This window comes from Carassius gibelio, chromosome B6 (assembly GCF_023724105.1).
Source record: "Carassius gibelio isolate Cgi1373 ecotype wild population from Czech Republic chromosome B6, carGib1.2-hapl.c, whole genome shotgun sequence".
NCBI lineage: Eukaryota > Metazoa > Chordata > Actinopteri > Cypriniformes > Cyprinidae > Carassius > Carassius gibelio.
Genome location: NC_068401.1, coordinates 8,515,755 through 8,540,572, shown reverse-complemented (window position 1 = coordinate 8,540,572; position 24,818 = coordinate 8,515,755). Strand labels below are relative to the sequence as shown.

Here is a 24,818-nt window from a genome sequence, read left to right as displayed (position 1 = left end):
CAGTAGATGTGATCTAAATTCTCTTGCTTTACGTAAAAACAAAGACCCCAAAGCACCGGTTAGTTGTTTTTTAACATCAGAGATAAATTTACTATCCATGTTAGTTTAATCTACGTTAAGATGACAGTCGCGTTTTTGGTGTCTTGAATCCGACTGTACTGAGATGTCCCTGTTTTACAGCACATATAAAACAGCCCTTAATTTAAAATACATTGTAAAAAATAAAAAGATACCAATTGAGTCGTGTAGTGAATATTTTCACCCACAGAGGGGGCTGCGAGCTACACCCATTTCTTGTTTGTGTTTTTGTGCCGTTCAGTGATGAGCTGTATTTTCATGTTGTTTGTGGGTGCTTAATATCAAGACCGGAACAGGGTGCGAGAATATTCAGCAAAAATTTCCTCCGTCAAAATGAAGTAGGCTTATTTTACACACATCTTAACCCTTCCAAGTGGGTGAATGTACTCGCCGAAAGAGAGAGATGTGAACACTTGAAACTATTCATCAAGGTTAGTTTCCTAGAAATGGTCATTTCCAAAAGCAATAACATAAGTTTTATTTTACAAGTATTAAGTTGTAGGCATGCTTTATACAGTATAATGGAAAAAGTAAATGGTAAATATAATTAGAATATTATTCAATACGGTTTATTTATTCATAGGTTCTCATATTTATTTATTTTTCATCCATTTAGCAAACACTTTTTTGGAATGTGGTTATTTTTTTCATCATAATAATCAAACTAAACAATAATTAGCAACTGTAAAAATAGTATAAGGAACATACAAAAATATGTTGAATTGTTTTTTCATTTATGGATAACAGAATCAAGCTGTTAATTACCACAGAAAATAGTTTTGTCTCATTGAGAAGTTAGAATTGTACTGGAGCTGGAACATTATAAAAAAAAAAGTACCTATTAGCAACAAAGTATCTCCATGAATGAGAGAGCGAAATCATTATGCTGGGAAGCTGCTGACTTATAACAGCATAGTAAACTACCTCATTCAGTAATGCAGTTCCTCACCTGCCCAGAGGAGGGTGGTAAGAGTTTTGAGTCTGCAGTTTGGTTTAGGGGCATGAATTGAATCATAAATACAATATTTTCAAGTCCATATCTAAAGATTTAAACAACTGGCCCTGGGGCCGTGCTGGGGGATGGTCAGGCTGTTACCCGAGGCCAGACGGTGTGCCTGCTAAATTTGGGGCAAGAGGGATCAGGTTCCTTCTGCAAGCACACACGATCCCGTCCTAGTTACAAGAGCCTTCTCTCACACATTTGCTGCTCTCACATGCCCTCTCGCTTGGATAGCACACAGTCTCTCAAACACCAAACTCTCACTTCACGCTGCTGCCTTTATATTGTTTCTGATATAATACACAGCTCTGGCACTGATTGAAGATCATTTGTAAGAAGAAGATCGTCCAGGTGACCTGTCCTGTGCATCCAGTTTAATCCAACTTCAGAAGGTCCCCTGGCGGGTAGGAAAGCACCACACTGACCCGCCATGTTTCTGGTTCTGGTGGTTACAGAAGAGCTGAGGGAGTTTCTGGCCCGGGCACGGAGTGGAACCGGCCGCCTCGTCCAGGTGTTGATCAGAGACGGTGAGTGAGCAGAGGGTCTGAGGGGTTCAGAGGTTTACAGAGAATTTCATGAATTAGAAAAAGGTTAAGGCATTGAGATCATCTTGTGAGTGAAAAATGCTATTGCACATGTTGACCAATAAACCAAGCTTACTTCAAGACTGATACATCCTGCTTTTAGCTGAACACTCAAGTAACCTTAACTATCATAATCCTATAATGAAGGCTAAAATATTTGTGTTTAATGGGATTACATGAAAAACTTTTTCTAATAGTGTTATGACTCTTTTAGTATGACACTTAAATTATGTACCATGGTACATTGAGGGTGTCAAATGGCAAAACAATGCTACAACGATTACCACATTCATGTACCATAGCATTTACATACAACTCCAAGGTCAACTTTAATTAATATTACACTATATGTTGTCTAAAAAAAAACATGACATGGCCTTGGTATCTTCTCCAAAAAAACAAAACAAACATGGTTGTACCCTAATACCTTTTGGTGCTTTTTGTTATTTCAGTGTTCACTCAATTATTTGCCTTGATTTTCACTTTCTAAATGGTTAAGAGCTCAGCTGAGCTCAGATGTTTAAAGGTCAATTGGTCATGTATGCCTGTATATGTCCCATAATATATTTTCGCCGATGTGAGATCCAACTACAATCTGTACCTGAATAACAACTAAGATGTCAGAAAGACACTTGGAAAAAATTAGACATAAAGTCCTGTTTCTTTACACTATGAATTGATATATTGTCACATTATCCACTTGTCACTTGATTATCTAAATTTGCAATTGTTAATTTGATATGAATTAGTTTTTTTTATTGTTTGTTCTTAGGCGGGATTTTTTATTTGTTTTTTTTTATCATCCAGGTGTCACCTGACATGAGCAAATAGTAAGAAAACACATTTCACAATGTGTTTTGGATGTGTTCACATGCTGCTGTAGGTCAGATGACATATCATTTGATATGGAAACTGAATGGTTCTTAAGGGATTGCACAGGTCTCTGTTGCAATAAAAGTGCGTGTGGAAGCGTGCATTTGCGTTCAAGGCAGAGTGTCAGGTACTGTTGAAATGTTAGCTCACTATCAGATGACAAGATCCAGTTGCTGGCAAGGAAAGGGCAAAACGCTATCAAATTTGAGTGATGTCATTCTGTCATTACCTTACATGACTTTGTGATGCGTTCATGTATTCTCACACGATTCCAGTCAAATGAAACAGAACAAAATGTGATTTTGACTGAAGTATTTGATCATTCAAAAAAATTGAGGTCTATACGATTTTTTCCCCGAAAGAAAACAATGATGCATAAAATTTATCAAAAATAACAGTAAAGACATTTATAATGTTAGAAAAGATTACAATTTCAAATAAATCTTTTTTTTTTTTTCTGAAGGATCATGTGACACTTTGCTATGACAGGATTAAATTACATTTTAAAATATATTCAAATGGCAAATTTAATTTTTTTTCACAGTATTACTATTTTTACTGTATTTTTGATCAAATAAATGTACCCTTGGTAGTTTTTTCTTTAAACGTAAAAAAAATCCTTATGACCCAAACGTTTGAATATAGTATAGTATACATTTCGAGCAAATTAGTTGTTCATTTTACCTTTTAGTTTGCTTTATTGTCAAACTATTAGTGATTTAATAAACTTATGTTGCATTTCACATGAAAGCATGCAATTATGTTGGACCATTTTGTCCAGGCTACATGATGGTTGTATTCAATTAGGTATAAAAGGTTGACTGTTCAGTCATTTTGGACAGCTCCAGCTGTTCTAACACCCAGCAGCCTAATGTAGCCACAGATGTATAAACGTCAAGCTGGTTGTCACTGTATGGTTCGTCCGCTGTCTGTCTGACGCCTGGAGTGTGTGAAAACCTCTGGATCTGAATAGACTGGGTTTTTTGGGTTCGTAGGGTTCCTTTGAGTCTCACAGAGATGATATTTCAGGAAAGATAAAACAGGTCAATGCAGTTTTGGATCTTTCTGATGACTGAGTCACATGTGTGTCCCAACCCTTATTAGTGGTTAGCACAGGCCATGTGGTCAGGACCTGTTTGTGCTCATGGTGATAGGAAAAGGACTGAGCTGTAGTCTCGAAGACAGTGAGGTGTGGACACTCCGTTATTCAGCCAGATTGTGTTTATGTGTGATATTCTTTACAATGAATGTATTTGTATGACAGAACTCAGGGAGACAGGAGGAAGGCAGATATATGTTTGTCTTTTTGAATTGGCACATACTTGCAAACAGTTTTCTGTAAGTGTGTTGTTAAAGGGGTGAGTAAAAGGCTGATGGAAAGTATGTGTCTGTGCTGATAGCTGGAATGTGTGCAACCCCAGAATAGCAGCTGCTGCAAAAGACCATCAGGAAATCCCCCTCCAAGGTCATTCGGACTTGTAAACGTGTATGTGGGTGGATGATGTTTGCGCTAGATCTGGTTATTGACCTGCTAGCTGTTTTTCACTGTGTGCTCGTTAAAGGTTTATTTCAGTTAGGTGCAAAATCTTTCAATCGCTCTGCACAAACTTTAGATGCCTTAATCAACAGGCCTTGGCCATGATTGCACTTGATTATCAAGTTATCAAAGGAGTGTACAGCAGTGCAACCAACAACTTTGTCAAAAGCAATTGAATTCAAAGTCATAGAGTGAAATTCATAGGTTGAATGGATGAATGAATGAATGAATGAATGAATGAATAAATAAAGAAAGCAAGCATGTTTTAGGACCATTTAGATTTTTAAGAAATAATTTAGAAATCATTTAAAATAAGCACATCCAATAATTAAATATTTGTTTTATATAAGGTTTATATTAGTGCATCCTAAATAAAACATTTTGTTTACATAATATATATTTGCATGTGTATATTTATTATGTATATATAAATACACATACATGCATGTATATATATTTAAAATATTTACATGAACATATGTATATTATATAATTCATATTATTTATAAATATATTTAATATCTAAAAAAAATCTTAAATATATATATATATATATATATATATATATATATATACATGTGTGTTTATTTATATATACATAATAAATATACACAGCACACACATATTTATTATGTAAACAAAAACTTTTATTTTGAATGCGATTAATCGCGATTAATCATTTGACAGCACTACTTTATATTGTTTGGTAGATTTTTTATGTTTTTGAAAGATATCTTGTATGCTCACCAAAGCTGTATTTGTCAAAATGCAAAATATAAAAATGCACTATTGAAAATAATGGTAAATATTATTATATAAACTTATGTAAGGATGCAGTACAGTAATTGTAATAAAAAAAATGGTCCTAAAATAGCTTAATTTTCATCATGCACAATTTAATTTCATATTTTTGTCTTTGATTTTGGGATGATCTGTTTACATAACATTAACCCAAATAACTACATTTATATTTTTATGTCCAACAGATTTCAAAAACCATTTTTAACTGTTTTAAATTCAAAATAAAAAATACTTACATTTAAAATGTGAACATTTTCAATGCTTTTAATTAAAATCAGCAGAAGCCATTAGATTAGCACTCTTATGTCTTTATGTACGAAGAAAAGCTGAGGACAGCAGGGAGGGAAGTGGGCAGATTTACTGGTAAGTAGATTATTGATGTGATAAGAGATGAATACTGAGAACCATAGCTGTTAATCTTTGTGTTGATGCCTGAAAGCTGAGGTGGGGCTTTGGAGGATGTGCACCAGCACAGCACACTGTTTACAGGAAACGGTAAAGCATTTGGGAAGAAAAGACCCATTAGAGTACATGAAGCCTTCCAGTGCTACATTACAGTGGTTACAGAGGGTGTTCTGGGTTGTACGTTTCAGGAAGCAAATTACATGCGCTTGAGTGTGATGTGATCAGTGTGTAGTTTGTAAAATGAGACAATAGACTAAGGACACGGAAAACCATTTGTAACATTAAAAGTGCCTACATCAATGATATATGCTGTCCTGTTTTTTTTTTATTTTTTTTATGTGTTCTTGGGCTGATTAACTGAGAGAAATACAATCAAGAGATCACTCTTTATCATTCTAATCACTCATTATATTAAAATGGTTACCACTGGATTCATAATGGAGTATAATTTGAAAACCTGTCTTAAAAGTGAGGGGTCTGCATTATACACTAGACTGTCACTGTACAGAGAATTTATAAAACCCAGGCTCATAAATATGAACGCTGCTTTTCAAATGAGCATGAATTGCTTCTTAGAACTGTTGTGATGATGAGCCTTTTATGATGGAAATTTACAGTTTTGTAGCGAAAAAATCTGATGGTTATTGTTCTCAATGGAACTTTTTTTGTAACTTTATGTCTTTTATGATATATTCTCATATGTTGCAATATAAATTTTGTTTAAAATACTATCATACTATGTATGCAATAAGAACTTTTTTTCCCCCACTGTCCTCTTATTGTTTATATCACAAAAGTTTTTCAAGTCAGTGCAAAGGTTTTTGGAGGAACTCAGAAGTGCTTAAATAAAATGTTTCATCTCATCTCATTTTTTTCTTCCATCATCATGTCCCTTAAGTGCATTTTCCAACGATCGCTTAAGTGTTTTTGCCTTTAATAATGGTGGACTTTCAGAGATGTGCCAAGTTGTTCATAGTTTGCTATATTGTGTATAATTTATGGTTACATAATCTATAATGCTGCATATTCTATAAAAGTTATATTATATTATATTATATTATATTATATTATATTATATATGAAATAGTATTAGACATATTATAGTGATCAATTTTCCATTGACCAATTTTATTATTTATTTATTTAAAGATTGTGTCTGCAAATGTAAGATACAATATGTTTCAGGTCATTAAAGATGAGATGATTATCATTTCATTAATGACAAGAATATATTGTGTTATCAGACATCCCTCAGTACTGGTTTGTTTAATATATAAATAACTGGAGGCTGAATTCATGTGTATTAGTGTGTACGTGTCTCTAGGTGAATTAAGCAGCTTGTGCTATATTGGGTGTGAGATACAAGGTGTGTCATGCTCTTTTTATAGCAGGATGTAGATAATGGATAATATTTCACTTATTTGTTATCAGCAGCAGACCATTACCCAAGCCTATCCTTTTAAACACATTTAAATTGATCTGCTTGATGCAGTATAAAATTATGCAACTGATTTTTGGGGTTGTTGTGTGTTGTTGGTTGCAGCAGGTTTGTAATGAGAAAGCTGTTTTATGTGTGTTTTAGAGCAGCTGGTGCTGGGGGCATACAGAGAGCCACGTCAGAGCTGGGACAAAGACTATGACCACTTCCTGCTCCCTCTGCTGGACCCTCATGAGCCCTGTTACATTCTATACCGGTTGGACACCAAGAACGCTCAAGGCTATGAGTGGCTTTTCATCTCCTGGTCACCTGACCAGTCTCCTGTAAGTTTTAACATCCAGACATGACGATGTGAAGCTTGATTAGCACAAACAGCTCATTCCGTTGTTCAAATAAGCATACACTGTTAGCGTTCAGGATAAAACAAAAACAGCTGTAAGAAGGTTTGATATACCGAAGAATAAAAACCACTCAAGAACCTTTATTATATTTAGATAGAACAATCTTATTTGCATGCTTGTCGAAATAGGGTTCTTTGGACTTGAAAGCAACCTCCTAGCAACCAATCAGAACACACTAGCAACTGCATCTGTATGTATTGAAACACTCAGTACATCTTAGAATCCCCAGTAGAATACTCTGGCCTTTTTTTTTTTTTTTTCAGAAAATGTAACAACGTAATCATGTGATAATTGTGGAAAAACATAACACACCATTGTGGTTAGAGCAGTGAGTTTTTATTTTGTTATGGTTTATTTATTTAATAAAGTGATAACTTGTCTTTTGCTACAGGTCCGACAAAAGATGCTGTATGCTGCCACTCGTGCCACAGTAAAGAAAGAGTTTGGTGGTGGACACGTCAAAGATGAAATGTTCGGCACAGCCGAGGTACTACTGAAGAATATTTTATGGTAGTAAAATTGGTCAGTAGTTTTGTCTAGTTTTTTTTATATTTTAAATATTAGATGTAAACCTTTACATTTTCACCTCTGTGAAGAACTAATGAAATTATAATGAGAAACCAGCTGTTGTCTGTCTTCAGATGTCAGTCAAATACCCTGATGCTGGATTATTTACAGTTGAAAAAGCTTACAGAGTGGACCACCATGTTTCTTCATTTAGTAACTGGACACTTGGGGCTGTTGGCAATGTTCTTGGAAATGATTACCAGTCATGGTCAACACAGAAAGGGATAAATATATAGTATACATAGGCATAAAATAGTGAACAAACTACTATGTAGTTTTATGGGAGGAAGTTGTATATTTAGTTTATAGTATTTATAATTTTTATATTTTTAAAGGACTGTTTCAGGGTGTCAGGAAAGTCAGAAATAGATCTATAATTCAATAATTAACTTAAATGTAATCTTAAACATCAGTTTAGGTTGATTACTAATTATTCACATTGGTTAAAACAATTATTAATATAAAAATAATAATATATTACATATTATATAAATAAAAAAAGTGTTTTATTTCTGACTAATTGAAATAATTGGCAAATGCACATAAAATAAAGCTTTTTGTCTTTTTTTCACCATCACCAGGAGGACGTTTGTTTTCAGGGGTACCTGAGACATGTGACTTCATGTTCTGCACCAGCTCCTCTGACAGCAGCTGAACAAGAGCTACAGCGAATTAAAATCACAGAGGTGAGAAAAGACTGTAGACATACATTAAAACAAGCATAATCGTAGTAAACATTCATGAACTATTTCAGCTCTTTGTTTTAATATATTCTATGTTCAATCTTTGTGGTTGCAGGGCAGAGTTAAACAGGTGAGTACTGTCGTTAGATTAAGTATAAAAAGAGTATTGTGTGTATGTGTGCTAATTGTGTCCTGTGTACACTACAGCATACTTCCAACTTTAAGGAAAAATATATATATATATGTGTGTGTGTGTGTGTGTGTGTGTGTGTGTGTGTGTGTGTGTGTGTGTGTGTGTGTGTGTGTGTGTGTGTGTGTGTGTGTGTGTGATTTTATGGTTGTATTATGTTTATGGAGTGGAACTGCTCATAAGTTTCATGTGATCCACATGGCCATGGTCATCAACACTCATTCAGCATATTATTACTTTGCTTTTCTTTCCACTCTTATCCACCATCTCTGACCTGCATAAACAAATTTATCCAAACAACAGAACTGACATAAAATAAATCTTACAAGGCCAGGGTAGCTCATTGGAATTGTTTGGGGAAATGTTTTAATGGCAGGACATAATGTACAGTGGTAGAATTGGTAACAAACTGGTTGTGTCTTTGTCTGTAGGTAAAGACTGAGATCAGTGTGGACCCCAAACATCAGACTCTGCAGGGTCTTGCCTTCCCGTTACAGGCCGATGCCAAACGCGCTCTACAGCAGCTGGCAGAGAGACGCATTAACTACATTCAACTAGTATGACACAGACACACACATTATTATGTTCTTACCAAAATACTTTCTTACCAAACTGACTAGAAATTTTAATTTTTTTGTTTTCTATATATAGAAGCTAGATACAGAGAAGGAGACAATTGAACTAGTGCACACCAGCCCAACAGAAATCTGTGACCTACCCTGCCGGATCCCCCTCGATACACCTAGATACCACTTCTTCCTCTACAAACATTCACATGAGGGAGACTACCTCGAGTCTGTGGGTTAGTCACTCAATTCCTTATACATATCTCATTAAGTATAGTTATGTATCACAGTTATGCAAACTATGTCCTGCTCTCTCATTTTCATAGTGTTCATATACTCCATGCCAGGATACAGCTGCAGCATCAAGGAAAGGATGCTGTATTCCAGCTGTAAGAGTCGACTTTTGGAAGATGTTGAGAGGGACTTCCATCTAGAAGTGGCTAAAAAGGTAAAAACTAAGTATTTCTCCTAGGATGAGAGTTACAAGCTCAGAACTTCATTAAAAGTCAGAATAAAATTAAACACATCCCTGCTTACTCCAATCAAACCAATGAAGATCTAGATGAATATCTGAACAGATTTAGAGAAATTGAGCATTATATCACTCCCCCTTACCCAAAAGGAACCTCTGCAGTGGATGGGTGCCATCAGAATGAGAGTTCAAGCAGCTAATAAAAACATCACAATAACCCACAAGTAATCCCCATGACTCCAGTATATCAGTTAATGTCTTGTTAAGTGAAAAGTTGCATTTTTAAAGAAACTTTAAAATTTTTCAAGATGTTGTTAGCTTCAAATCTTTGATTCTGGACAAAATATGAGTCTATAAGTCATAATAATTATTTTACAGTCCATCCCCTTTTTTTTGTTCTTCGCATCAAAATCCAGTGACATCCATTTAGAACTGTTTTTGGAGCAATTGATCTGTGCATACTTCGCTCCTGATCTAGACAGAATTACTTTTTCACTACAGAAAGCATATTTTATCCAGAAGCAGTGGTTTGAAGATTAAAATGTCTTAATGATGGATGTGTTTAAAATAAGCATGCAGCTTTTCACTTTACAAGAGGTTAAGTGATGGAGTATTATTGTGATGTTTTTATCTGTTTTGGCTATCTTTCTGATGGCACCCATTCATTGCAGAAGATTTTGATTCTGTTCCTTGTATTTATATGTGACCCTGGACCACAAAACCTTAAATCGCTGGGGTATTTTAGCAATAGCCAAAAAAAAACCTAAAAACATTGCATCAAAATTATCTATTTTCCTTTTATGCCAAAAATCCTTAGTATATTAATTTAGCATATATATTTAGTATATTATATTAATAGTGTATTATGTTCCATGAAGATATTTTGTAAATTTCCTACTGTTAATATATCAAAACTTAATTTTTGTTTAGTAGTAATCACTGCTAATAATTCATTTGGACAACTTTTTTTTTGCACCCTCAGAATCCAGATTTTCAAATAATTGTATCTCGGCTAAATATTGTCCGATCCTAATAAACCATGCTTCAATTGAAAGCTTATTTATTATAATGTGTAAATCTCAGTTTTCGAAAAATGTACACTTAAGACTGGTTTTGTGGTCCAGGGTCACATATGTGTATTTTCACTCAGTATCTTGTTCTATTCAGAAATATGTCACAATTTGGAATGGACCGTGTTATAAATGTCTTTCCATGAATCCATGTTGACTTTAATGAAAAGGAGACACTTTATATGCAGTTATATTCTTATATATTCTATGCAATACAAAGGTGACCAAACAGATTTTTCTAAATCTTTGTGTTTGTAAATGTGTCCTTGTTCATTTTAGTTGGAGATAGATAGTGGAGAGGAGCTGACAGAGGACTATCTGTATGATGAGGTCCATCCTAAGCAGCATGCCCACAAGCAAGCATTCGCCAAACCTCGTGGCCCTGCTGGGAAGAGGGGAAACAAACGTCTGATCAAGGGAGGTGGAGAGAACGGTGGCAACAGCTAGGAAGGACAGAAAGCAAGAAGAAGAGAGAAATGAACTTTAGTTGTACCCTAAATGTTCCCTTTTTATGCCTGTTTGCAGGGTAAATTGTTCATCCTGCAGAGAGTGTGAAGGAAAAGTTGGAATATAGTTTTTTCTTTTTTTTTTTACTTTCTTTGGCTTGTATTACTTTTTACTCAATGTTATTAGGTGTTTATTCATTTGGTGTGTTAATGTGCACATATTTAAGAAGAAAAACTCAGGAATTAATTTTATCTGTACGTTTTCTGAGCATATTTTTGCCACATAATCTCATACATACGCACTCAAAACACAATATAATTTTAAGCATATTAAAAGTGTTGATTGTGAAACATGATAGATCGCTTATGCTTTAAATGTGTTTTTTAAAAACATAAAATACATTTTATCCAAGAAGCTTTTTTAAAATTGAAGCAGTCACAAGTCCTACAGAAGCTACAGCCATTATAGGAAAAGATACACTCATACTTACACATTCACACCAGAGCCAAATGTGACACGCAGACAGAATGTTATACTTGGCTACGTGATAGTTAGTCAGTTGGTTAAGTAACAGATATGTAGCAAGAATCGGATATGTTAAAAGGTTCAGATTTAGACGTGATTCACATTAATTTTTCATTCATTTATTTAAAAATATGACAATTTTTATGTTTTATAGTTACAGTTGGGTTTCTCAATTTTTTTAAACATGTCTCATATTTTAGTCATTGACTTACATCATGGTCCACAGTATCCACTGTCAAACAGGTTTGTGTGCAAACTGCTGTTATTAATCAGAATAATTCCAAATAAAACATTTTTGTGTCACATATCAAAATTTTTCAAGCATTGAGAATATGAGTGTCCAATTGAGTGAATAATTCAGCAAATAACAAGTGAAATATTTAAAATCATTCATTGTCAGCATAAATAAAGTGTAGAGTTGTATCAAAACAAAAACACATTTTACTTGTTTTAATGTATTTTATTTATGGGTATCATGGTTCTCCTGGATGACATTGACATGGATATTTATTCTTTTTTTTTTTTTTTTGTCTTCTTATTCTTTTTGTTTTTGTGTTTGTGTTTGTTGGCTGGTCAATGACTGGGTTGACAGGTCATTTACAACATGATCTTAATTAAAAAAAATAAACGAATTATTAGTAAATAAAAATCTACATCCCTCTCTTCTATTGTTTATGAACATACTGTTGCATAAATAAAAACAACATTCACTGAGTGTTTGGTGGTTAGTATTATTTGGTGAATCAAGATGTATTCTTCAAAAAAAAAAAAAAAAAAAAAAAAGCAAAAAGGGCATTCCTGTTAATCTGAGTGTTGGATACACCTCATGGCCTCTAGATGGCAGTGAAAACACGCGTTTAGAATAAACACTAAATAAAACGTATAGGCATTAAAGCGTCAAAATTTATTAAATGTGCACGAAATACAACAGTCTTTCAATTTAAGGGCCTTATACATGTTTTAAATTTCAAATTTACGATTAATGTTTTTCTGGGTCCCAAGAGGATTTGTCTTTATTCAGAAAGTGATTTCAGCAGTAAACAAATGGTTAATTCAATGACAGCTAGGGGGCGGGGCCTCGATGAAGGGGAGGGACCTGATTGGCTTAACGCAGGGCAGGCGCTCAGCTTTCCTGGAAAGTTCTTGGAACGCTCGACGCGCGGTTTCACGAGAAACGCCGTTTTCATCCTCGAACTTCAATCACAAACATCAGGAAGCAATTACCGACAATCACCATAATAAAACTTCCAAATGAGTCATTCAAAGACCATTCCAGTGCTAGTCCATTACTCACGAGACTGCTGTATGCTTGAATGACAAAGAAGAGGAGATTGATTCTGTGGGTTTCACAGAGCTGTGCTGTCGATGGCGTCAGAGGCGCTAAACACGGGGGGATTCTCAGAAAACCAATTCTGAGAAGTCAGACGAAGTGAACAAGCCAAACCCTGCAGTGTTCCGCTTCTTGTTCAGTTTTAGGACTCGAGCTGAACAGAGACACAGCTCGTTTATGAACACCATGTCCGTGTTATCTAACGTACTCGCGTAGTTTGTTAAAGTCGCGCACTTCTGTGACAGTCCTGACGCTGTGAACTGTTTGTCATCGCTCAAGGAAGACTAGATTATTTTTGGAAGTCCGAGTAAAAACCTCAGGAACAAAGAAACTTTAAGGAATCCGGCCGATATCAAACCAGACATCTTCACAATGATTCTGTGCGTCCAAGGGTGAGTTTTAGTGACCCATATTTATTAAATTATCACAACAAAATACAGCCATAACAACATTCCTAATAATTGTTCATTAACGAAATACTACACATTCTTGTTGATGAAGCTAAGCGTTGTGTGAAAGACAAATAGTCTCCTAAATTATTATTACTAATAATAATAACAATAATAAATATACATACGTAGTATGTTTATTGTTGAAAAGTGTTTTTTTTTTTTTTTTTGGAACAGTGAAACACCTCCGTCTGATTATAATCTTTCCGCAATAATTCAGCCTAATGAAAATCTTGATTTTATTTATATTAATGTGCATTAACACAAAATATAATAATATGTGGCATTAATAAAGTGTAAGGTAACGGGGAAAAACACAACCTTCTTTTTGGGTCTCTCTTTTTTTTTAATTATGCCTCTGTGAACGGATTAAGAATTAACATTTAGTTTAACTAAATGAAAAAGCTGAGGAAACATTTCTTTTAAATGTGTATTTCTGTGCATATTAAATACTTAAATCATCATTATTTTTTTTTCCAGGCCAGCTCATTTGCAAGACACCGCTGATCCAATGGTCAGGTTTCCGGTGGTGACCTTCTCCTCTCCTCGCTGCATCCATGCAACTGTTGCCTTATGGGACCCCAGCAAAGATTTCAGATCTATCTCCAATAATTTCTCCTATCTGGATGCCTCAGGTAGAATACACATTTTGAATGTTGCATCTATAATAATAATAATAATAATAATAATAACTATTATTATTATCATCACAAAATGGCAGTTAGGATTCATATATGTATGCATGCATGCATGCATTCATTCATTCATTCATAAATCAAGTGTCATTCTATAAAACATAACTTTTCCTTATGGTTTTGTAGTAAACGGTTTAATCAAGTGTTAAGCTATAATTAAAAGGTAAATTATTACTTTTTATTTAGGGATAGAATATGTTTTTTTCAGTAAGGCAGTAATGTACTTTTTAGCTTACCGGTAATAAACAATTTTTATTAACTAATTATTAATTAAATTACATGAGATTTTGGAAACCGGTGTGGGGACATGCTAAAAAATAGAAAATTTTGAAAGGCCTCCAAAGGCACCTGCTTTGTATAATGACCTCTCGTGATTTTATTCTTTTTGTATAAAGTCTCCAATAACAACTCCATATCAATAATCCCTCTTATTTTTTTTCCAGGTTGGTACTGGGGTGCCATCTCTGCCAATGAGGCCCACTCTGTCCTACAGGGGGCCTCGGAGGGAACTTTCCTGATACGGGATAGCAGCCACCCTCTTTATATGTTGACACTGTCAGTTAAAACTGGTCGCGGTCCCACGAACGTTCGCATCGAGTACAGTCTGGGACGGTTCCGTCTGGACTCCAGTTCCCCGGCCAGATCTCGTCTGCAGTCCTTCCCAAACATCCCCAGCCTCGTGCAGCACTACGTGGGCTCCAGGAACAAAGTGGAGGAGGATAAGACAGAGGAGTCGGATCACGTAACATCTCCGGTCCCCAAGGAATGTGCGGTGTTGCTAAAACTCAAACGGCCGATGCATCGTCCTCAAGCCTTCCCTTCTTTGCAGCATCTCACTCGCCTGGTAATCAACAAACACACCACTTGCACAGAGAGCCTACCTCTACCGAGACTGTTACTGCAGTATCTTCAGGATTACCCTTTCCAGCTCTGACATCTCCATGGAAATGCACACCACGGCCAGTCACGAGCTGGATGCTGATGTTTTGAAGGCGGCAAATTAAATGCACAGCCCTAATCAGAGGTTTGGGTCAAAAACCAGTGTTAACCATTTGAAGAGTGACTCTTGTTTCTGGAGCAAGTTTTTGACGGTCAGCAAGTCTATCTTCATCGATAGATATACCCTAGTTGGACTGATTCAAGTCATGTCCTGAAATTGACTCATGAAGAAGCAAGCGACTCCACTTTTGTGTCATACTGTTAAAAGTGTGAGAGGTTAGACCACAGGCTTGGGGTCTGACATGAATTTAATGTTCATGAAACTTTTGTACAGGTCACGTGACCCCCTTTAGCAACGGTTCAAAATGAGAACACGCATCTTGTCTGAAACTCTGAGCTCACGAGAAGCACATACGTAGCTTGGTCTTCAGCCCTCTATAAAGGCGAGCTTAGTCACTGCGCAGCCTTGACTAGAATTCTTTCTATCCTTGAAAGTAAAATGCAGTGATTTTTTTATTTTTTTGGACCGTTTTAATCGAGATTTACATCTTTTTTTTTTTCTATGCCCACAATGTGGAGTTTGTATGTATTTATGGATGAAAAATCCTTCATTTTGTAATAAAAGTGACAATCAAATTTACTTGAAGTTATAATGATTTATCCAGTATTTTATCATTAAATTGGTGTCTTTTGCCACTTCTGAGAATAATTCTAAGAATTATTTATAGAAGAGTGTAATTATGTAAAATGCTTGGCAAAGGAAAAAATGATGAGGGTAGATGCTGAGTAACTAGAAAAAGAAAACCATTTTTCACAGAAGTGCTACAGAGAATCAAACAAGACTCCAATCTCTTCTACGTACTGGTCTTCCAGTAAGATTATCAAACAAGGTCATTCAAAATGATAATCTCAGAATAATAGGATTATTAGATGAGCAAATGTGCATGAAATTGCTTTGCAATTTAGTTAATCATCTCTGGACAAAATGTGTTATTCTGAGCAAGGGCCTTAAGTGTTCTACAGCTGATGTCCAGGAAAGATCACCATTTATTGAAAATATGTTTTATAAATTTAATAAAATGGGATTTCAAAAAAATATTTCCTATTTAGTGAATATAAGAAACGGCAAGTTATTTTAAAATGTTGTAGCACTTTTTTGTCATATGCAGAGGTTTTGCAATTTGAAACACCTATTTTTGATGTTTTAATTTACAGATTTAACAAGGGATTTTTAAAATATTTGTATTTTAGAAATATAAGCCATTAAGAAATATTTGAATCAATACATTGTAACATCAATCTTTAGCGATTTGAAACGCCTCCTTTTTTTATGTGTGCTGAAATGAATTGAAAAGAAAGCTGTGGGATGAACAAAGCACAACAGAATATTGATAATGAAAGATGTATACAGGAACATAGAAACCGTGCTTCTTCTTCCTTTTGTCCTCATAGTGAATCATTCTTACTCTGCAACGTGATTAGAATTTCCCAGAAACCGAGGCCAAGCTTTTTCTGAAACTCGATCTCAGTGCTGCGCAAACTTACATAAATTTGCCGGTGATGTAAATAACTTTTATATGCAAAAAATGTGAGAACTGTATTAAAAGGTAATCAATGAAATCTATTTGAACAGTTGCTCTGAAAAAGGTTATTATTTATCTACTCAATAAGATTCCAGTCTAAACTGTTGCTATAGATACATAAATAAATACATTTTAAATATAAAATTCTGAAGCATTAAAACAAAGGTATAAAAAATATTTTTATTTATAGCACTGCTAGTCTACAAGAACAATAAATAAATACATTTTAGACTGTTCTAATACACAGAGAAGAGGTAGTGTGTGTGGAATTCTGTTCAAATTCTGCAGTCATTAGCAGACTAAGACAGAATGCTTGTACACACTGCGGTAGCGGAGCATGTCGCGGAGGATGTCGCGGAGCATGCCGTGTTGTCTGTCTGTCGTTGTGGGCAAGCTGAGCAAGCGAGCTAGCGGCAGTGGGCAAGCCGAGCTAGCGGCAATGGGCCAGCTGTTTCACAGAATGAGCGCATTACTTCCAGGGAGAGACTAGCGCAGGACTGGGAGGGGGAGTTCTTAGAAAAGGCCTCAATAATTACCTTCAGCCTACTGCACCCTGACACTTGCACACTGAGCACATACAATCAATGCAATCTCACCACAACAAACCACAGCCACACACACACACACACTCACCAATTAAAAGGAAAGTGAACATAGAAACTATAAAAACAGAAGGTTACAGCACAAAACAAATAGAAACCCGTGGTCGCCGGCTTTCAAGAACGAGATTCTCGGTAGGATTGACAGGGTTTTTAAGTCAGTGCATGCTGGGAACTGGCCGGATGGCAAGGAGACTGGCAGTGTGCCGTATGCAGTTTGGCTGAAGGCAACTGCTAATGGTGAAATCTCTAGCTCTACCTAGTGTGGTGTTATACCAAATGATCATCTTCATTCCTGTCTTTCCACTGTCCTTCGGTTCATCCATCCTCTCCTTTCTTCTATAAAATGCTAATCTGTGGCCTATAAAATAAAAAGAATAGTTTGTTTACCCGTATAATACAAACATGTAAAACTGCTGACTTGGGAGCCATAGATAACAGGGGAATAGATTTGCCTACTAAGGTTGCATTAGTTTCATTTACAGGCTGCTTTTTTTATTGAATATGGAAAATTACAACAAATAATGGAGTGATGAGGCAGCATTTCTTGGACAAAAGCTCACACATATTTTACATAATCCGAATTTTTATATGAAATTTCCAGGGTTTTTTTTTTCCTCTCATGGGAATAATAAAAAATTAGTTAAAACCTTCCACGAAAGACAAATGCCTGGGTACATATTTGCTATTGAGCAAGATATTCCACATTACTCATGTAAGCACACTGTAACATGGACTCTGTCTAGGAACAAATATTCATGGAATGAACATTTATTACTTCCAAACATTTTCCCACATGTTTGTCAGACACTTGCAAACTTTACTGAAATTAAGCAAACAACAAAACAAATATTTTCATTCACACAAAATATAATTATACATACTGTAATACACACACACACACATAAAAATATTCATTTATATGTACATAAAATTAGTTTTTCTTATATATTCAAAAATGGTGTGTGTGTGTTTTTATATATATATAAACAAACAGTTTTTATTATTATTATATTTAGTAGTACTTTAATATAATAATATATTAACAAGTGTAAATAGAAATTATATATATATATATATATATATATATATATATATATATATATATATATATATATATATATATATATGTATCGTATATATTATATATATATATATATATATATATATATATATATATATATATATATATATATATATGAGTATATGACTAAATATTCATTACAAAAATGTATGTGATACATTATTACTTTTAAGATTTTTTAATCACAATTTTTATGTTTTTTTTTTCCTCACTCTCTTATCTGCTATTAAGTATTTCCATATTACTCATACTCACACTGTAACACGGACTCCATCTAGGAAGAAACATTCATGGAATGAAAATGTACAATTGACAGGCATTTGTAGCAAAACTCCACTAAAATGAAGAGAAACATCAACAAAACAAAGGTAGGTCATGTTAACAGAAGAACCTGACCTGTTGGTGAGGACACAGCGGGTTTTCAGATAAAGCAACCCCAGTCTCATCTCCTCTATCAGCTGCTGAATGACTGGAGGATGGCATGGGGAAACCTCGAGGTAAACACGCCTGGGCAGACAAACGCATTTCAAAGCGTAAGAGAGGAGAAGATTGAGTGGAGGAGACATTTTACCAAGAAAACAATCTTGTAAGGCATTAGTCATGAAGAATAGTATGTCTGAGATGGAAAATCTGAAAGCTAATGCTAGGATATATAACCCCATTCAATAGAGGTTCTCAAAGGACATGAACGGACAGCATGTGTCATTTCTACGAAAGAAACAAGTCTTAAGTGGACACATAAGACACCCAAGGAAATCTGAAACCCTATATAGACCATTTGACGTTCACGGACTAGAAGAATGACACGTGCAATGCACTCTGAGTTTATCACTCATCTGTTCGGTGAAATGCTTATTAAATTTGTCATTTTACAGGTATGGAATATGATCACCTTACACAAAACAGGTTTTGCAACTCATCACCAAAGACACAATTTGTTATTGTGTATGCATGTGTGTATGTGTATGTCTTGGGAGTGATGAGGGTGGGAAGAGCACTGGGAGAACGCTCCAGTCCCTGGAATACTATCTGCTGAACTACAGAGAACTGTGTAGCACTCGATTCCCTGAAGCATTTAAGATATGCTGGGAAAGCTTCTTAGCGCGATTATACCATACTATTTATACAGCATTCGGCTAAAAGGCCACACACACAAGAATATTCAAAGTGAACCAGTCTCTCTGCCAGACCACAAATGATGGTTTTAGACAAACACACACTTATTACCCTCGCTGAGTTAAGAGCTTTGAGCTCAGAGCCAGAATTGGGCAAATCACAGACAGCCCATCCAAACCCCTTTCCAATGCACTGTGGTCTTCAAACCTGAAACAGAGGAGGTGGGGACGGTTAAAAGGTTACTTGAAACGTTCTCAAACAGCCATGTTTAACAAAGGTTAAAGCACATTTTGAGCATGTTGGCCTCACCGGAGTATCTCTGTTTGCAAAGTGTCCATGTCCTGACTGAACAAGAGGAGAGGGCTGCTGACTAGAAAGCATTTGCTCAGTATCACATTTGCGTCTGGCAGTTCAAAACACATTTTTATTCTCTCGTTGTCACATGCAAAACGAGTATTTGCACTGGACATTAAAAGCTTGTACATTAAATAACAATACTGAACAGATAAGAAAAGAATTATCCGAATGTAATATGTAGTTTCTGGGATATGTTCAGGAGCTGTGCATATATATAAATATATTTTGAGGTCAAAGGGATTTGAATGAATATTCAGCAGGGATGTATTTTATAGATCAAACAGCATTTATAATGTTACAAAGGTTTCTATTTCAAAAATTCTACAGAGCAGCATGTATTATGGCTTCCAAAGAAATATTACGCAACACATCTGATTTCAATATTACAAATAATAATAAATGTTTCTTGAGCACCAGCATATCAGCATATTAGAATGATTTCTGAAGGATCATGTGACAGCACTGAAGACTGGAATAATGGATATCGAAAATTTAGTTTTGCCACCCCACCCCCCAAAAAAAATATATTGCACAATATTACTGTTTTTACTATATATATTTTGTATGAAATAAATACTTCACAGACTTCTTAAAAGCACTACTTACATTTTTAACAGCACTGTGAATGTGCACGTATATTTTATATACAATTTAAACTGTATCAGGTGCTATTTATATGTACATACAGTAGTAAGACGGTATTTGATTTTCTCATGTATGTGTACTGTACTCACACATGCAGCATATGACGTATTCAATTGGCTGACAAAACATATATTAGTGTTAATGAACCATGAATCTCCTGAGAAGCCTCCATTTATACCTGCTAGCTCAATAAACACAACTCTTGGTACCCAAAACAACACTTACTTTTTAACGTAACATTTCTGCAGAAGCACCTGTATTTACGTGGTCAGTGAAGTGCAGCATTTAAAAAGCAAACAAGTTCATCTCAGAATCTAATAATAGTAATGTGGGTAGCCCACAGAGAGTTAAAAATCTGATATTTAGCATTCAGTCAGGCTGTTTTTAATGCCATCTAGCGGGAAGAGAGGCACAAGCTTTAACAGGAAAAGCCCAATAAATCCCTGGAATTAGCAGAACATTTCCATGTCAGTACCTTAGAGGCCCTTCTAGGATTTGGGCTGAACCGTCTGGCTCGATCTGTCAAAGTCTCGATTATCTACCAGCGCTCAAGTCAAGCTAATGCTAAATCAATTATGAATGTTATGATAAGGCCCCACAATGAATCTCTGAACTCTTTTTAGTTTCTTCACGGATCGTGGGTGGAAATTTCCTGTCATGTATTGGAATATGGACAATGGTGCTTATTATTGGCATTTGAGAGCATGATGAAATTTAGCCACAATATTTAGTAAATTAACATACAAGGAACGTGGGATGTATTTTGAATGACTGACATTCAAGTTTTACAGAATCCGTGGAGCTTTCTGTGGAATTCTGAGCTGTGGATTACGTGCAGGTCTGCTTGTGACTAATGCGCTTTTCACTTCGGCCAATCATAACAAACAGAGAGAAAATCAAGGAAAAGGGACAATCAAAGATGCCAGTTACTCCCTCACGCTGCAGATCCCCTCTATATACTAAACAGAGACCAACAAAGCATCAAAATTACATGTGCAAAACACATTTAGTCTCGGCTTGGATTTAATCTCCCTATGGCTTTTCTTAAAGAGAAAGAGCGAGAGAAAAAAAAGGACACTTTCCCTAAGAAATATTTCCATTCTGTCAGCTTTTGTCAAATGAACCTTAACCTTTGTTTATTCAAATCTGTCAGGCTAGATTCAAGATCAAGACGAACACGCAAACAGTCAGCACATTCTGTTTAGAAAGGCTAACTGAATCCAGATGATTGAACAGTTTAGCAATACACTTTGGGGTTTGTGTTCCATCTAAATTCATTTTCATTTGGATCTTAAAAATTACATCTTATGGTTATCCTCGTTAAATTCAATTTCATGATGATTAAGTAGGTAATACATCTCGATAGCTTATTCCTGAGAACTATTTTATAACCATTTCTAAAGGAAATGTTGTGACACAAATGTTATTTTCTATGTAGAGCCAAAACCGTGTGAAAGCACAACATCAGCCTGAAGCCTTGATTTTTAGAATTACACAATACACGTTATTATTATGTGAATAGTAACATATATAATGTATCTGCATTATGTTTCTGATAAGCTTGCAATAAAACGTTCCTGTGTCATTTGTGTGTAAAATCTGTTAACAATTAATCACCAGATAACAGTCAGTGACGGAAAATAGGCAAGTTGACCAGAAATGACGTTTGCTGTGTGCTGCGGACCAAAAATGGCCACTTTTGCAGGAAGTCAGTCTCACAATAATAATTAACTGTTATGACTAGTCATTGCTGAGTGGGATTTTCTGTGTCATTTGAATCACTCTTACCCTTAATCACATCTAAATGGTGAAAATCTAGTCTGTCCTGCAGACCCAGTCTGGAACAATCAAAAGAGGATGATGACACATAGCAAAGACTTAAATAATAAATCATCACGTCATAAAGATCCAAATATAGAAGCTTTATATAGTCAAAGGTGCTGGTGGTCACCTGTTTGCATTTTCCGTTGTAAGACATACTGCTGTCTGGCTTTGATCCAAAGCAAATACCCTGAGCTTAAAGAATCATGGGTAAAGATGTTAAAGATGACACGCTACATTACTCCGAAGAGCAAGATAAATAATTAGAAACAAAGACACAGAGTGCAAACCCGTGGAATGCTGCATAGTAAACTAAGAGAGATGGCTCCAGATATCATAAATCAGTCATGTGCGATTCCTCCTGCATCAAGCGGAGTTCCTCGAGAACCGGACTAACCAGCTCCTACACACACACAAACCAGCGGGTCCAAATGGAAATACAGGTTTTCAAACACACAGTCTGTGTTTATCCAAAAAGTCACATCCATTTCAAGTCCACTGTCAGTTTTTTTTTTTTTTTTTGCAAAATTCAGACATGTGCTAACTAGGACACTGAAGTTTTTCACCTCTGTTTCAGGACGAGGTATGAACACGGGAGGCTTCTTTTTCAGGGTCAGGTCTCTGGAGTCCCATTCCTCGATCACATACTGTACAGGCATCCTAAAAAACAACAACACATTGACAAAGGTCAACAGGCAATCGATCTTCTGGTCTTTTTGCAAAATGTCAGCTTCTTTTTCACTAATCAGCTTACTACATAACATCAGTCCCATATCTAGAGTAAAATGGTTTTGTTTTGTGAATTTAAGGAAATATTGTATTGAATGTGTCAATTCATTCATTCAATTTTGTTTACATCTAATTGTTCCTTTATTTACTTCGTACAATCTTGTGGTAGCAATCTTTTATTTGCTAACATTAGTTAACTACATCAGTTAAAGTGAACTAAAATATTATGTTAGTGCTAATATTATTAAAGCTGGCATTAACTAACTAACCAACATCTGTATTTTTTAAAACTGTAACTAAAGTATTGTTTATTGCTAGTTCAAGCAGAAACTAACCTTATCTCATGTGGCCTTATTGTAAAGTGTTACCAATTTTTCATTTTATTATTTGCACATATGCATTAGTGCAACATGCCGGTTGAAACACTAGTTTTGTCCTTCGCTAGACGTTAATAACAAATGATCAGTGGGTGGAAGTTAAAAGTCCTTGGAAATGGTTTAGTGTTAATCCAAAGTAAATGGATGACAAATACATTTTGAAGAACTAAATTCAAAACAACTTTAATGAAGTTCTGCGAAGGCCTTCCCATGTGTGTGTGCAGGGCCTTAATCATTAAAAACAGTAAAGTTGGAATGAAACGTAGTATCCTGTGAGGCGTTTAGAGCATAATTCCCACACTCTCTCTCTCTCCCTCCCTGTCAGTGAGAGTGTCTCTCAGTCTTTTCCTCTACACACATTCCAGCTTTTAACAAAGACAGACAAGGACACAGTGTCATGGAAAGGGAAACAGGCATTCCTTTGATTTAGTAAAGAGGAAGGAATCGGAGCGAATTAAAAACTTAAATTCATTTATTTATTCATTTATTTTGAATTCTCATTAGCCATTATTTTACACAAACTAAACGCCTGCACACTTTTTTTAGTTATACAACCGATTTTTAGTCGTACTGACAAACCAAGACAATACAGAATCACTGAATATATTAAAGTATTTATACATACTGTCGACATAAGACTAAAACTCACTGAAACTCACAGTTTTTTCGCCTAGTACATGAGATATTATGTACTGGCTTGAGAGAACAGGCTCTGAAATGCCGTGTAGTGTGAAGTGTTGAGCCCACAGTCTGCTCTCTGCTGTAGGAGCAACAGCGCCCTCTGCTGCACTTGACCACAGCCTCACCCCACTCTGAAATACAACCAACAGAGGCGCATCAAACAAAAAAATTACATAAATAAACCACGCACATTGCCATTGCCTTCGTCATACAAGTGCATATTTCACAGTTTTTGCTGATTTGATTAGAGCGATTGTATTTTAAATACATAAGGGTTTCAAAACGTACTCTGTGTTTTGACACTCCACTCTGTCTGTGCATGAATCGATTGAGAATCCAAATCGTCTGGAACATGATCGTTCTGTACTGTAAGCTAATCGAGCTAACAATCAGCGTTGAGCTGCTACATTCGTGGAAGAGCTGTGCGAAGAAATCGTGTAACTTGCATGTTTAAGCTTTTTGATCCAAGTAACGTCAGATGCCGTGTGCCACTAATGTCCGAATCGATCTTATGAGTCAGTCGGATCATTTGAATCAATTCAACGAACCGGACCTTGTTATTTCACTCATTAATTAAATTGATGCTTTTCAGTTTACGATACAATTTTGTCATGTGTCCTGGAAACCGGTTATCACCACAGACGCCAATTCTCAATGAGTAGACAAAAAAAAAAAAAACAAAGAGTAAAAGTTTTTTCTAGAAGAATTACGCTAGACTATTAGGTGCTTTTTGGTCGACACGTTTGAAGCACGAATAAACCTCATTCCCCGTCTGG

The 24,818-nt window shown here is 35.5% G+C and overlaps 2 protein-coding genes and 1 pseudogene across 4 annotated transcripts; 2 read left to right on the top strand and 1 right to left on the bottom strand.

Annotated features, from left to right (window-relative positions):
- Positions 1-351: 351 nt before the first annotated feature.
- On the top strand, positions 352-12,352 carry LOC127959497 (twinfilin-2-like). Of its 3 annotated transcripts, XM_052558715.1 has the most exons (10): positions 352-509; positions 1,385-1,605; positions 6,861-7,039; positions 7,509-7,604; positions 8,266-8,370; positions 8,483-8,497; positions 8,989-9,114; positions 9,209-9,359; positions 9,450-9,571; positions 10,945-12,352. In XM_052558715.1, exons 2-10 carry the CDS (start codon positions 1,509-1,511, stop codon positions 11,110-11,112), a joined length of 1,059 nt encoding a protein of 352 aa, XP_052414675.1. In that variant the 5' UTR covers positions 352-509; positions 1,385-1,508; the 3' UTR covers positions 11,113-12,352. The 3 variants fall into 3 exon arrangements, with proteins under 3 accessions (XP_052414675.1, XP_052414676.1, XP_052414674.1); XM_052558714.1 differs by lacking the exon at positions 352-509 and having other exon boundaries at positions 1,109-1,605; XM_052558716.1 differs by lacking the exons at positions 352-509; positions 8,483-8,497 and having other exon boundaries at positions 1,021-1,605.
- Positions 12,353-12,530: 178 nt separating this feature from the next.
- Positions 12,531-15,690, top strand: LOC127959499 (cytokine-inducible SH2-containing protein). Its single transcript, XM_052558718.1, has 3 exons — positions 12,531-13,359; positions 13,897-14,051; positions 14,555-15,690. Exons 1-3 carry the CDS (start codon positions 13,340-13,342, stop codon positions 15,043-15,045), a joined length of 666 nt encoding a protein of 221 aa, XP_052414678.1. The 5' UTR covers positions 12,531-13,339; the 3' UTR covers positions 15,046-15,690.
- A 1,104-nt stretch (positions 15,691-16,794) lies between these two features.
- On the bottom strand, positions 16,795-24,690 carry LOC127959500 (MTRF1L release factor glutamine methyltransferase-like; annotated as a pseudogene).
- Positions 24,691-24,818: the final 128 nt, after the last annotated feature.

Excerpts from the sequence above, each read along its gene's own strand:
- LOC127959497 (XM_052558715.1), top strand. The coding sequence starts at position 1,509 with ATGTTTCTGGTTCTGGTGGTTACAGAAGAGCTGAGGGAGTTTCTGGCC. Across the intron at positions 9,115-9,208 it reads GCATTAACTACATTCAACTA|AAGCTAGATACAGAGAAGGA; the intron begins GTATGACACAGA and ends TTCTATATATAG. Across the intron at positions 9,360-9,449 it reads AGACTACCTCGAGTCTGTGG|TGTTCATATACTCCATGCCA; the intron begins GTTAGTCACTCA and ends TCATTTTCATAG.
- LOC127959499 (XM_052558718.1), top strand. The coding sequence starts at position 13,340 with ATGATTCTGTGCGTCCAAGG. Across the intron at positions 13,360-13,896 it reads ATGATTCTGTGCGTCCAAGG|GCCAGCTCATTTGCAAGACA; the intron begins GTGAGTTTTAGT and ends TTTTTTTTCCAG. Across the intron at positions 14,052-14,554 it reads CTCCTATCTGGATGCCTCAG|GTTGGTACTGGGGTGCCATC; the intron begins GTAGAATACACA and ends TTTTTTTTCCAG.